Source organism: Ixodes scapularis, unplaced genomic scaffold (genome assembly GCF_016920785.2).
Source record: "Ixodes scapularis isolate PalLabHiFi unplaced genomic scaffold, ASM1692078v2 PGA_scaffold9__187_contigs__length_104089568, whole genome shotgun sequence".
NCBI classification, from domain to species: domain Eukaryota; kingdom Metazoa; phylum Arthropoda; class Arachnida; order Ixodida; family Ixodidae; genus Ixodes; species Ixodes scapularis.
The window spans coordinates 31582198-31596848 of NW_024609884.1; the positions used below are offsets into that span (position 1 = coordinate 31582198).

At 43.9% G+C, this 14651-nt stretch overlaps 1 protein-coding gene across 1 annotated transcript in view; it reads right to left on the minus strand.

Annotated features, from left to right (window-relative positions):
- Nucleotides 1-14651, minus strand: part of LOC8034364 (ubiquitin-like modifier-activating enzyme 5) — a 28453-nt gene that overhangs the window by 1080 nt on the left and 12722 nt on the right. The window contains exons 8-11 of the mRNA XM_002408912.4: nt 12638-12765; nt 12039-12174; nt 10635-10713; nt 4674-4792 (exon numbers count right to left, since the gene is read on the minus strand). Of these exons, the coding sequence (XP_002408956.3) occupies nt 4674-4792; nt 10635-10713; nt 12039-12174; nt 12638-12765 (462 nt within the window). The remainder of the gene's footprint in view (nt 1-4673; nt 4793-10634; nt 10714-12038; nt 12175-12637; nt 12766-14651) is intronic.

The window sequence follows — 14651 nt, forward strand, 5'->3', positions numbered from 1 at the left end:
GAGACTGCTGATAATGGAAACAATAAAAACAAAGCGTTATCGCTAATTATGCCGGAAAGGTTTTCGGGCGATAAAACTAATAAAGCTATACTTGGTGTCACTAGTTGCATGCAGTACGGGCGTAGGCAACGCCAGGCAAGGGGAGAAAGGCAAGCACTAGGAAGGCTGCGGAGGAGGAGAGAAACCTCTTCTCTCTAACGTTCCTAGTGCTCTCCCTTTCTCCTTTCGCCCTCCATTGCCCTCCTTTCCCATCTCGCCTTCCCAGTGCTTGCCCTTTCTCTTTGACCTGGCAATGCCTTTGCCTGCACTGCACACAACTAGTGACACGGAGTATAGATGGGTGTTAACCCGGCGAAACCACGGGCGTGAAATTAGGTGGAGCTACGCACTAGAGTATGTGATTTCGGAAGTGTTCTTCAATTGCCACAAGGCAGTCCTAGTTTGCATTCAATAAAATTGTTTAACAGCAGGGGTGGAACGGCTGCGCCATTTGCGCCATACGCATTTGTCTGCGCCATCCTGTGCCATGTTGCGGAAACTGCACCACAGCCAATACCTGGCGCCATTATGCACCAAATCGCAAAACGTGCGCCAAAAAAAAATTATTTTTTCTTGGTTTTGGTTTTTATCGACTCGACTGGCACCAATGAGCACGTTTAGCTGGGTTGGTCTTGCAATAATTTGCTCTCTTTATTCTCCCCGTGTATCCCGAGTCTTGAAGCCCATGAAAGAAATCGGAGGTCTGATTTCAAGCACCACACCACCTGCTACTAGATTGTTATTCTTCAACCATAAAGGCCCGTTCACACTCTTGCGACCGAGTACGACTGAGAGTCAGTCGTACTCGGTCGCGCCATACGCATTTGTCTGCGCCATCTGCGCCTCTTGTGAAGGTTTTGCGGAAACCCCGCAAAACCTTCACAAGAGCGAAGGTTTTGCGGGGTTTCCGGGGTCAAATGTGCGTAATACTCATAGAAAGGCTCGTTTAATACATTGACAAAAGTTTTTCGAGCCAAGAAAGAAAGGATAATGCGCAAGAAATAAAATAATATGCCGGACTGCAGAGTTTACACTGCTTCCCAATAGATGGCGCCAGTGTGTTCTCTGGTTTAAGAAGTTTTAAGGAACCCAGGTTTAAGAGGTCGCAAGAGTGTGAACGGGCCTTAAGCGGTTACGCAAGTCAGCCCATGTGAGGTCGAGCCGTTAAGCGTCAGATTGCCTTGGGCTCTGCGGCCCGGGATCCGGACGTCAGCCAGTTAAAAAAAAAAAAAAAAAAGTTGGAACCGCATTCCCGCAAGAAAAATTGTGATTTGATAACTTCTGAAAAGCGGCGCAATCCGAAACCTTGCCGGCCAGCAGCTCTCACGCGAGCGGTGGATCTGCTCGGCGTATTTTCACCTTGTTCCTTATTGCTTCGAATACAATAACTCCGGTAATCGTAGTCTGCTGCTTCAATATTGAGTTGCACAATAGGATAAACTCAAAATTTGTTTCCCTGTTCCTTCGCGCAACTGCACGTCCGTTGCTTAAGCGTGCCACTGGGGTTGCACGCATAATTACTATGTCGAGCACGTGTGGGTTTTGCGACAAGCAGTGCTGCTTTGCATTTTGAGCTGCTGAAATATCAAGGACGCTATCTTCAGAAACATATGGTACTTGCTTTTGGTTCTCATTAAGGCTCACGAAGTTTCAAGTTTTCGGATCCGTTACAATGTTATCCCATCTAACGAGGTCCCTAACCACTCGTGTTCGTATGTGCTGCTAAGCACAATTGAAATTGCTTCCGTGCTTGTCTAAAACACAAGCTGAAATGCAGTGAAAACTAATTTGAGCTGCTCCTAACCTGCTCCAAAATGTAGTTTTAGCTGCTTCAACCTCCTCCAAAACAGCTGTTTTAACTGCTCCCAACCTGCTCCAAAACAGCTGTTTCAGCTGCTCCGGTGGGTGCTCCCAAGTACATTTCATGAGTTCCACCCCTAAACAGGTTCACGAAATGCTCTCTACTTAGCACACCCTCAGTGTTTTTAAAAAGCTATGGAATTTTCGTCCGGTGTGTTACTCGGTTTAATATGAAACGCCTATGCGGACTCTAGTGCACGCTCACACATTTACCATTCATTCAGTTCATCTGCTCCGAAATGACACCTTAGCGGCTCAGACATCATACCTCAGCTGTCGCAGTGTTTCACCTTACGGGTAGCGTTAAGTTTTTACCAATTTTTTTTGATGTGACGAGTACAGTCAAACCTGTTTATAACCAACTGTTTAAAACGCCCGGTTTCGTTTGGCAAAACCTTCTTATAACAAATTTTTTAAAATTTGTTTGTTATACGCGGTGGGTGCTTAAAGGGGTGATGCAACAATTTTACCTTCAAAAGAATTTTTTTTTTTTTTTTTTACATTGTTTTAATTTTAATTTTTATTTTTACATTGTTAATCTCACCAAAAGGAATGGAGATACCGCCTCATTCTTTTGAAATATTGTGATTTCGTTGCATAATAGCAAATAAAAGAACGGGAATATTTTGCGATCTGCAGCTGTGAGGTGGCAGCCATGGGAACTAAGGGGTATAATGTACTGAGTTGGCAAGATGTACCATTTGTGCTCAATCTAATGCTATATTTTATAAATACTGTCGTTTCAACATGAGTAAATGCGTCAAAAACTGAGTATTATCGACAAAGTTGTACTATATTCGGTTTAGTGGTGCCACCTGCCCGAGGTGAAAAAAGACTATTCCTCCCTTGAGCCTCACCCCATTGTGCTACCACGTTAGTCGAACTTCCTAATGGAAAGGCAAGCTTTTTGCTCCCCCCTCTTCCAACGCTTGAACCAACCTTCACGGTCACCATGTGAATCGCAAGCAGAGGTCGCACGCGCTAGAGGCTCTGAAAGAGAACCCAACCAGATACTCCCTATTCCCCTTGCTCATCACTGCGCACGCGACTCGGAAGACAATCTACAAGTTGAGAGTGGTTTGGAGGTGTCCAAATTGTCAATTATTTGACCCCTTTTTTTTTTTCTTTTCTAAAGATCTAACGCACGTAGGCACTTTTTTTTTCCCTCAGTTCTTTAATCCAGACGTGTTGATATGTTGAAGGCGATGGCAACATTCAATTTTTTTTTCACCACGTTTGACATGGGCAGTGTTCACTGTCCAACAAAGAATTACACTACCGTAAAATACCAGGCAAGCGCCCACTCAAAATTTAGAGATAATCGCAAAAAAATGGGGAATGGGCGCTTGTCCGGTCATCAATTTTACATATAAATGTACTGTGCATATTTTCTCAGATCTTACAAATTTGGGAATGGGCGCTTGATGTGGACTGGGCGGATGCGCGGTATTCTACGGTAAGAGGAGGCTTTGTGCCAGGCGAGGAGGAACCTCTGTCTGCATTGCAAGGAAGGTGGAAGTTCCGGAGCTTGCGTGTTTGCTGGTGGTCGTAGGCGCTGGAAATACTATATATCCATTGTGTAGTTTGTTATTCGAGATATTTTGCATGCATCTCGCGTGTTTGATAGAGGGGTTAATTCGATATACCCGAGTTCGTTGTAATCGGGTTTGACTGTAATATGCCTCATTTTCCAAACATACTTCCTGGCTAAAAGCAGTTTAAGTAACATCTCCCTTTTGCTGACTGCCCATATTTCATTTTTGAGCAGACATCTTACAGAATACATGCCACAGTAGCAGTATTATGAGTGCTGCACAAATTCATGGCCAGCAATGCAAAAGTGCTAACCCCCAAAATAAAAAAAACCTGCAACATTTTTTTTTAGTTTTCGCACTGCACAAGAATTTCAAATTTTCTTTCCTTCGAAGCCATTCCTCGGATCCCACAACAGTGCAATGGTAGGCATCTGTGAATACTTAAAACTCAAATATTGGTACATATAACTAGTAGCAAAAATACTCCAAAAGCCAGGAGATGTCATAATTAAAATAAGAGCACCGACTTGACAGATTAGACGTTGACAAACGTGTAATGAAATAGTTTTTTCTGTTGTGTCAAGTCGGTGCTCTTATTTTAATTAAATAACTTGGTACCAAATCCAGCATCTGTTTCAGAAAATCTTGGAACAAGTCTATACTTTTCTTGGTTGGTTCAAGCGAGTGGAAACTCTGGTATACGTGAACGATTTCTAAGCAGAATTCCTGTAGTACCGCTTTGTAAACAGACATCACACCGCGGGTAACTTTGCGCAATCTATTTTACGCGACATTTGCGACGCAAACTAAGCCACCACAAAATAAGTTGTTTACAATATAGCTATGTTCAGTGTACGTTCAACATGGTACACGTGCATTCCCGGGAAGAAACGTCTGCAGAGAAGCTGCACAGTTGGCGCCACATTCACAAAGTGTCGAGACCGCTGTCTATACTGCGTCTCAAATGACCTATCGCACAAGCAAGCCTCCTCCTTCTGAGGAGGCTGCTGCTTTTATGGGAGTTCCGAGCGTCGATTGCCACCATCCACTTTCTTCCGCCTTTCTGGGAGAAAGCTTATCTCAACAACTGTGTGTAGCTTTGAAGAGAAACAGCTTCTGAACAGTGTAATTTGTATGAAGACCTCTTGGCACTCCCCCCTGACATGCGCCAACCACATCACAGCGGTCGCAAATGAGCCTCTTTCCATGATGGCAAGCACTTTCCATTCTTGTGCTTACCTGCTGTGGTGCAGGCACGGTGTAAGCCAGTCGCACTCCAGACACAAGACCGGGGACAGTAGCTTCAGGGGTGTCCCTTTTGCCGTCTTCCTCCGGTGTCTCTGATACCAGGCAGATCCCTGTGTAGACATATTCCATACCTTGCAGTATTTGGATGATTCGCTACATCTTACTTTGGCTCCAGCTCTTTCCTATACATTCCACAAAAAAAGGAGCGTATGTGTGATGATGTGCATAACGAGAAAAGGAAGAGGAAGGTGAGAAGTGCATGCGCACTATAGATAAGAACAGTCTGCAGCCAGCGGCCAGGACTGGACGCTTGGAAAGCACTGTCCAAACCGAAACTGGGCTTCCCTGGTTGCCCGGACAACCAGGGCCGACCCTACACTATCAAGCGCCCTAAGCAAACTCCCGCCGTGGCACCTCCTCCCCCTCCCCGGTGCACGAGCGTCAAAAGCTAAAAGAAATTAAGAAGGGGGCACGGCGGCGTTTTCCTCCTTTTTGATGGTGTCCTGGGCGACAGCCCGGGTCACCCACCCCTAGAGCCGGCCCGCGAACAACTATGCCAGTTCATCTATGTTCTCGAAAGACGGATCCTTCAGAGACAAGCTGTTGATGTACCACATGGCTGCATGATAGGTAAAGTGCCAAATGGACTCTCTGGAACTGGCGTTCTGATCGCACCAATTGACAGGAACTGAATTTTCTCTTATATGTAGTACCGTAAAATCCAGTAAGAACGCCCACCCAAAATGAAGAGATAAAAGGTGAAAAACATGGATTGGGCTATCTTTGGGCATGCAATAGGAAAATTTCATCAAACGTTAGTGATAAACACCTGGGCAACTGGTACAAACCACGTGACAAGGGAGCAGATACCACAGATCGCTGACATGCAAATTCGCGTTTCCTGGTGCAGTAAACACGCGGGAATTCACTAAGAACTCCTGTGTCATGGGAATTTACTGCAGGTGCAGCAAATTCGCATTTCATGGTGTGAAGGACCCACAGGAATCTGCCGCGAACTCGCATTTCACAGAAATGGATATGACAGTATGCAGACGTAGCTGATTCACATCTCCCGATGCAATATAGAGAAGGAACAACTCGCATGTCACAGGAACCAATATCGTGAGTGCAGATCGCACATAAAAACGCACAAATGAACTCGCTTGTCAGATGTACCGGTACCGCAGATCGCGCAGCTCATGAGATTCCTGCACGCATCCTCTGCTAGATCGGAGCTGCTTCTCGACAACTGCGGCAAGCTCCGATCGAAAAAAAGATCCTCCTATGTACGGACCATGTCAACAGCTGCGACAGCCCTGCGGAGGACGCTGGGGGTGGACGGCATTCTTTACGTTTATGCGCACTCTGTTGAGAAAGGCACGCTTTTGATTCAAGGAGATTGCCTTCATCTTCCCCATCGAGGTGCCGACGGTGCTGGGACTCCATCGTTGAGTGGCGATGATTCGCCAAATCGGTGCTTGAGCAAAGTAGACTTTCACGCAAAAGTGACCTCACCGACCAGACAGAGACATAAATCACAAAGAAAACAAAGAAGCCCACACGGCACCGACTTCGCGTTCAAGCTTGTCTGTCGTCGGTATAGAGAGCCTAGATTTAAGAGATGGGGCAACTGCTCGATCGGGATCGCGTGGTTTGTGGGCCGCGTTTGCGAAACAAGCTGCAGCACGCAAGGGGTCAAAACTCAAAAGCGTTCACCTTCTGCAAACATGTCCGCCTCTCCGCCCAGTTTCCTCTCCACACTGGCCACGCGACAATCAAATGCAGGTGTAATTACTGCTCCCCTCTCTTAAATTTAGGCTCTCTCAGCCTCCGTCATCTCCACCGGTACGTTGTCGCTAGTGCTCCGAACGCCCCTATCGGCATGCCACGATGGCTTCTCTGCGCGCGATGCAATAAAGCCGCTTCCCAGATAAGGAAGGGGGGCAGACAATGTTGCAGAGACTGTCGCCGGCAGCCTTCCAAGCATCTGCAGCCTGTTCTGGGTGGCTTTTTGGCCACGGCAGCAAAGTGCGGCGGTCTAAGACTTGGTAAACTTTCTGAATGTTATTCCTTCTTAAATTATCACAAAATTTCTCTTTGCTGTATTTCCAGGAGCCGCTCAATTTCCTTCGCAAAAAATAGACAGAAATGCATTGAAAAAGTGCAAACGGGAATGGGACATCGTGATCACTTCGCTGTTGCCGCTATTTCGGTACAACTGGTCTCAACAGTGCATCATTCTGTTGTAGTTAAAAAGAAAAAAGAAAAGAAGACTACATTGAGGAAGGACTAAGTAATTAATGAAATATCGCCAATCCATTAAGTTTCTTTCATGTCCAGAAAAGAACATTATGTTTTAGACAGCACAATGTTTTGGGAATAAGGTAATCAATATTCCCCAAAAATTAGCACTTTCAGACATCTTCCAAAAAGTATGTAGCCCAGGCCTCATCTGCACACTTTACAACAAGCTCTGCCACCCTTGCACTTGGTGGCAATATGAAAATGTGATTAGGGGAATTCTTAGCTGCCAGGGCAAATTTTGTGGCAAACTTTTAAATTGGAATTTATATGACGTGCTGAGGTTCTGTGGAAACCACAACGCGCTTTGACTGGAGAGGCCCTTTCTTCTGTTAAATCTGTTATGCAGGTCAGATACACAACTGCTGGCATTAACTGTAGAGTCAGAATTTATGCCTTAATCACACAATTTTCACCCTTGTGGAACATGGACAATTCCTATACTTGAGGAGTTGTTTTTTTTCTTCTAAAAGAGCCAAATCTTGAAATTAAAACTAAACTAATTTCGGCTGAAATTCGAAGTATATCCATCGTTTCCAAAAGGTATTAATCTGAAATCAATCATATTACGCAAGAAAAATCAATGTAAAGGTGGCCGCAGTGCAGGACTCAAAGCTAGTCCGATAAGCACACATTCCTGTTTACCTCAGTTTCGCTTCACATGTATTTGGCTATTTTAGAAAAATAATAACTCCTCACTTATGGTCTACATGTTGGTGCCAGTGCATTGCAGCAAACATACAGGGTGATGGGGTGCCTTTTTTTCTTTTTAGGGGCAAAGCTCCTTAAGGTCTAGCCTTGTCCGGCATCCATGCTCACATCAATTTTGCTGGTGCTCATGCTCATGTAGAGTAAAAAAAAATAATAAAAAAAGATGTTTGCGCAGTCGACAGGATTTGAACCTGTGTGAGACCCCAATGGATTTCTAGTCGATCGCCTTAACCGCTCGGCCACGGCTGCGGGACGAGTAGGGGGCTCCGAGATGTGGTAGTAACTCAAGAGCTGGGGATGTCATGGATGAAACGTTGCATGTAGCCGCTCGACGTCTATACAGGAGAGGGCGCTGCGGTCAAATGCGTATATAATTGCGTTTAACTTTGCATGCATTGGCTCAACGTTTATAGACGAGAGGGCGCTGCGGTCAAGTGCGTATATAACCACGTTCCATACCACACATCCTCTTTCTGACATGGATGAAAACGAACGAAAGGCTCAGCATGCTGCGGCTCAGCGTCTACGCAGACAAGTACCACCAGAGCTTCGCCCCAATCAACATCGTTCACCACGTGGAGATGCGGTCATTTTTTTGCTTTGAAATTTTGTAATCAAAAGCCATTAAAGCTACACTAATGCAGTCTGTAGAGTAACGTTCTTCGGCCAGGGGGACAAAATATAGGGGGCTAATTGTCACGCTAAGTCAGATAACTGGATAAACTTTTTTACTTTTTGATTTGCAAAGATAAAAGTATAGTTCCAATTAAAAACTTGCTGAGTATGATTGAAAACCACTAAGTCAGTCATTTTATAAATGACAAAGCATGTGGGAAGACGGTAGTGCACTTAAGTTACCACTCATACAATGGGCCCAAAGCTGGCAGTGCAAAAACATAGATGATAAGACTGAAGAACCACATGGACACATCATTACTGCAATGCTAGCCTCACACCGGTTGCACAAGTGTTAACCTTAGCACTCCACCGTGCTCCGCATGTGCTTCAGGTCATTCTAAAACTTACTGATGGGGTGTTTTTCAATGACGATCGGCAAGTTTCTAATGTTAATCTTAACAAATTTAAAAGTAATTTTTTTAAGTTAATTAGCCAACTTATTGCAACAATTAGCTCCCTTTATTATGTCCCCCAAGTCATATAAGTCACCTGCAGAGATCATACCACTGTAGCTTTCATGTTTTTTTTTGTTTTTTAAACAAATATGTAAAGCCTAAAAAACACCGAGTATAATTATAACAGAAGGCAGGTGTTTTATGCCAACACGCGAGAAGATGGAAAATACCGTAGTGTTGCTGGTTTAAACAACTCCAAGAAATCATTTATTACCTAAATGTTCAACGGTAAAATTTAAAACGGTAAATTCTGAAATAACCCATCAAGATATGACACCTGATGTGTGGCCTAGAATTAACTGCCCACAAAAGTTTGCACACCAGCATAAGTGCTATTTACAGGCAGTCGTTATATTTGCTAGAAGTGGATGTACTGACAAAACGGAACTCCGAGGACTCATTTGCACAGAGAGTAGGTATGTATCCTGCATTCTGGAATCAGTTTTGTTGTACCACTCAGCATATTTGCATTCTTGCACGGTATGCCTTGTACATGGTGACTGCTACGGTTTCATTGCGAGATGTGGCGTTTTGGAGGTTCAATTTTTTTCTTCTTGCATTTGCCTATTCTATTAAAACTGAAGCCTGCAACTTTAACAGGAGAACAGGTTCACTCTTGAAACATTCAAGGCTACACACAATTACCACAATGTAATGCTGCACTGTGAAACTTTAGTGAACCTCGGAGCTCAGGAAACGCTCCAAAAATGCACAAGAACACAGTAGCACATATCCAAAAATTTGCAGGAGTGGCCCGTAATTTTGAAATCCTGAGAAAACGGTGAAAACAGAACAATACTACTTGAAGCACACTGGTATGGGCAGTAGTGGTGCAAAACTATCGATAGTACTATCGATAGTATCGATAGTCGCCAGAAATCTGACTATCAATAGTGAAAAAAACTATCGATAGTACTATCGATAGTCGACTATCGAAAAACTATCGATAGTCGACTATCGGAAAACTATCGATAGTACTATCGATAGTCGACTCCCGAAAAACTATCGATAGTCGACTATCCGAAAACAATCGTTAATCAAATATCAGAAGACTATCGATAGTCGACTATCGTAAACCTATTGATGGTACTGTCGACGATTTACTATCGATAGTTTTGCGACACTAGTAGTTTGCGTCGCTCCCTCTTCTCTTTTTATCGCTTTATTTATTATCATTATTTTTTTTCAAATGGGACACCAATTAGGCCAGGCACTTACCATCCCAACTTTCGTTCAGCTTTCAGTGATGACGAAGAGGGGAGTTTGGGCGAGGAGAGGAGAAGGGGGAGGCGAGCGGTAGGGCGAGGGTAAGGCGGGCCGGGGAGGACGAAGCAGACGGAACGCTGGAGAAGAGATGGGGAAACCTCCTTCTCTCTTTAGCGTTCCGTCTGCTTCCTCCTCCCCGGCCCGTCTTACCTTCGCCCTACCTTCTTGAGTTGTAACAAACTATAGTGGTGCAAGACTATCGATAGCACTATCGATAGTATCGTTAGCCGCCAGTATAGTAAAAACTATCGATAGTCGACTATCGAAAAACTATCGATAGTCGACTATCGAAAAACTATCGATAGTACTATCGATAGTCGACTATCGAAAAACTATCGATAGTCGACTATCGAAAAACTATCGATAGTACTATCGATAGTCGACTATCGAAAAACTATCGATAGTACTATCGATAGTCGACTATCGATAGTTCTGAGACACTATCGATAGTTTTGGAAAAACTATCGATAGTATCGATAGTCGATTTATCGATAGTTTTGCATCACTAATGGGCAGGCAGGCCCCTGCCCCCAGAACTTACCCCATTCGTTTTCTTCGTGAATTATTTCCTCTTTTTCTTCTTCTTTAGCCTCTTGTTTTGGCTTCGCTGCCTCTCGCTCCTGTACTGACGAAACGCCAGGTTCAGTCTTAAGAATAGATGCATTTCAACAGTTCACTTGGTAAACTCTTAAATTGTTCTTAAGTGTTTTTTTGTTTTTTTTTTTTAAATATTTGTATTACATCAAGTTGGATGAGTATGCAAGCATATAAGACACTTTTAGGAATGACCCACAATATTTATGACTACGCTGCAGATTACTATGCGTGGAGCAATATTCTCAAAGGGTCATAAACATTCAGTGTTCTGAAAATACTTGAGTAGCAGTTTAGAATAATACTCTACAGTGATGTCTCGTTAATATGGTCACCTCCATTCCTCCCAAAAAGCATCCATAATAACAACACAGAAATGCACATACTTACCCAGTTTGTCCCCGAAAATGTTGCCTGAATAGCGGGGTATTCATGTTAACAAGACATAACTGTATTTGCTATTCGCTTCAAGCTGAACTGCGATATTCATACTTTATGACGTGTTGATCATTGGCAGGTTAGCCCCATTGAGTGCACTTCTCATCGAGCACCTGTGCACTGTAAGGAAGCCATACCCGTGGAGCTCACGGGCTCCATAGGTATTGCTTTCCCGCAGTGAACAGGTGCTCGGTGAGAAGTGCACTCAACAAGGTCAACCTGCCACAATTATGAAAGAGTATATTTTAGGGAGTGATGTCTTGAGACACGCATTCAGCATTCCTGCTTGTTTTTCTTTTTTTGTGTCAAATTTGAAATAGGAGAAAGAATATTTACATATAGCAAGAAAATTTATAAACACCCTCCATTAGGATGGCTGCACCAAATTGTTGTTTACGTGCCACAGTTCATTTAGTTATATTAAAATTAACTGAGTTTAGAAGTGGACAAGGAAAAGGTTGGGAATACCCTTTACGAGTTCAACTGAATTTTCGTTTAAGCATGGTGCACTGTAGAAAAAGACTGAGAAATTATTCAATATTCAATCAAAACCACTCTTGGCTCTGAATTCGCTTCAATCCCTAATTTCACTATTTGCACTTGACTAAAAATATGCACTCCAGAAGCAGGTAACTTATTAGTTTGTTAGTGAGGCTGTATTTACAGGACAAATAGTGTAACTCAGCTGGAATGTGTGAATTTCAAAGCAGTCAGATGTTCGTTTTTTTTTTTTTTTTTCTTGTTTTGAGTGCATTCAGTAGTGGTGCACTGTTTTAGCAAGTGCTCTTAGAAGGTCTTTGATGGTAATGAAGATACCCACAAGCAGGACCCATAAATATTTTGTGCGTCACTAGATAGAAGGAAGTCTGTCTAAAGCTCCACAGTCGAGTACAGCTGCAGTGCTCCACGGTACCTGAAATTCTTTTTGGCGACGTCGGCAGAAACTGTCATCACACTGGCTGTTTGGTTTCATCTGCATTGTTGGGAAAAAGTCTTGCAGTGCATTGTAGCCCAGGTAGTGGGAGACAGTGCCAAATTTTAAGAGGTACCTGAAAACATGATTTATGTCCCCTTCAATGCTGGTCTCTAATATTTCATTTATAGTAAGTAAATCTATTGCTACAAGATCATTCAAAGTGTGCTATTCATCTCTACAGCTAAAGCTCATGACAGCACTTCCTATCACTTAACAGAAAAAGTTAGACGGCAAATGTTGACACTTCAATAAGGCTAATTAGCTCTTTCCTAGAACTACCAACAGCATACACATCTCTTGTAGTTTTAAGGGTAGAATTCCACAGCACTTCAGCATTATCTTCATACTTTCTAGAAAATTCTACTTGGTGTGCCACTGTGGGGCCTTTCCAATACTTCTGCGCTGCCCTTATTCCCATTAACGTTCAACATTCTCTGATCCCACAATTGACTGCTGCCACCTTGTTTCTCTTGCATCATCTCTTTAGCTTCTACATTTGGAAGCCTTGGGGAAGATGTGATGGTTGCATTACTCACTTGAGTGTGTTCTGTACCAGAAACCCTGCGACAATGCCCATTGTTGTAGGGAGGCTAGCTGCACAAACTCCTTCACGCTTCAGTGTCTTTTCGTCAATGTTCGAAGCCACTACCAGGGGAGGAGCACACTGTAAAATCCCGTGTCCCTTATTAGTCGCGCCCTTAGAAATAGACCGAAAATAGCCACTGATTGTATGAAAACAACAAATTCAATCGGAGTTAAAAAGAAAAAAAGAGCTACGAGATTTACAGTTAGAACGGCACCATTTCGAAACAAAAGCAAAGATCAACCTTGTGAATGGTGCTCATTTCTGAAATATGGTGATGGCACTATTCGGACTAACAGTAGACCCTCAAGCGTTTCAGTGGCTTACCATAAAGTTTCGAGAGAATGGCCACTCCCATGAGATCGCCCAGCCCTGTTTTCTGGCTAAATGCCTGTAGCATAAATATTCCGAAACATCACCTACCCCCCAGTTCCCGTCGGACATTGCGTGACGCCTGACGGGAATCGCATCCGTTGCGCGATCTGCTGTACCCGTTCATAGCGGGTTCTTGCATTTTTGTCCATGATCTGCGCGCGTGATATCGGCTCCCGTAACACGCGAGTCGTTGCCGCGTGTATATTGCATCGTGAAATGCGAATCTGCTGCGTCTGCGATCTGCAGTATCCGTTCCCGTGACGTGAGAGTTTGTAGCGGATTCCCGAGTTTTTGTCTGAGACCCGCACGCGAGATATCGGTTCCCGTAACACGCGAGTCGGTCCCGCGTGTATGTTGGATCGTGAAATATGATTCTGCCGTGTCCGCAATCTGTGGTATTCGTTCCCGTGACATACAAGTTTGTAGCATATTCCCGCGTTTTTGTCCGCGATCTGCGCGCGCAGACATGACAGTTAATGGCCATTGCAAAAACAGCAGCAGCTTATGGCCATTGCAAGTGACGTGAAGGAGATAAAGGAGGGAAAAACTGCTACAGACGCGCTGAATGCGGAAACTAACGCTAGACTTGCAACAATGGAACACAGAGTGGATGGACTGTCCAATATAGTTTCTGTGACAGACTTCAAGACAAAGATTGGGTATCTTGAAAAGAACGTCAATTACCTTCTCGGCAAAGTAGACGACCTGGAGAACAGAAGCAGACGCAATAATCTACTTGTTTATGGAATGAAAGAGACAGCAGATGAAAGAAATAAAGGGTTGGAAAACTGTTAAGAGAGACAATTTTGAGGATATTCTCGGTGTACACGCATCTGGAATTGAAAGGATACACAGGCTTGGTCGTAAGGTCGCTAACAAAACGCGACCAGTCATCTTAAGGTTTCTCTATGAGAGGGACAAGAGTGCAGTACTGAACAGCTGCAGGTGTTTAAAGGGTTCAAGGTTCAGTATTTTTGAGGACTTCTCGCCACGTGTCAAGCAGATTAGGAGAAAGCTCTGGGACAGCGCTAAGGAATTAAAAAAGAATGGAGACAAAGTCATTCTCTCTTACAATACAATTAAAATAAATGGACAAGTATTCATCTGGGATGATACTACAAATGCGAGAATTCCCCTCTTCCCTGCCATGCATCAGAGTCCTGCCTGACGATCAGCGCATGGAAATACACGCTCCCTCCCTCTCCCCGAAGTTCCAGTGCAAGGGGCCGTTTGTACAACTAGCACGAAACTTAGAGTAATAAACGTGAATGCAAAGAGCATTGTCAATAAAACGATCGACCTGGAAAGCATTATTTTTACTTTCGACCCCGACATATTGCTGATAACCGAAACCTGGCTAAGTGATAGCATTTCTGATTGCGAAATTGTTCCCCCAACGCACAAAATTATACGGAAAGATTGTTCTTCGAAAGGGGGAGGGGTGGCTATAGTTCTGAGAGGAGGAATGGAATTTTCTGTGCTGTATAATACCACACGCACTGAAGCGGTGTGGGTGAAAGTGCCGCTTTAATCTTCCTCTATTTTGGTGGGTGTAGTATACAGGCCACCTTGTGCTGACATTGAGGTATTGA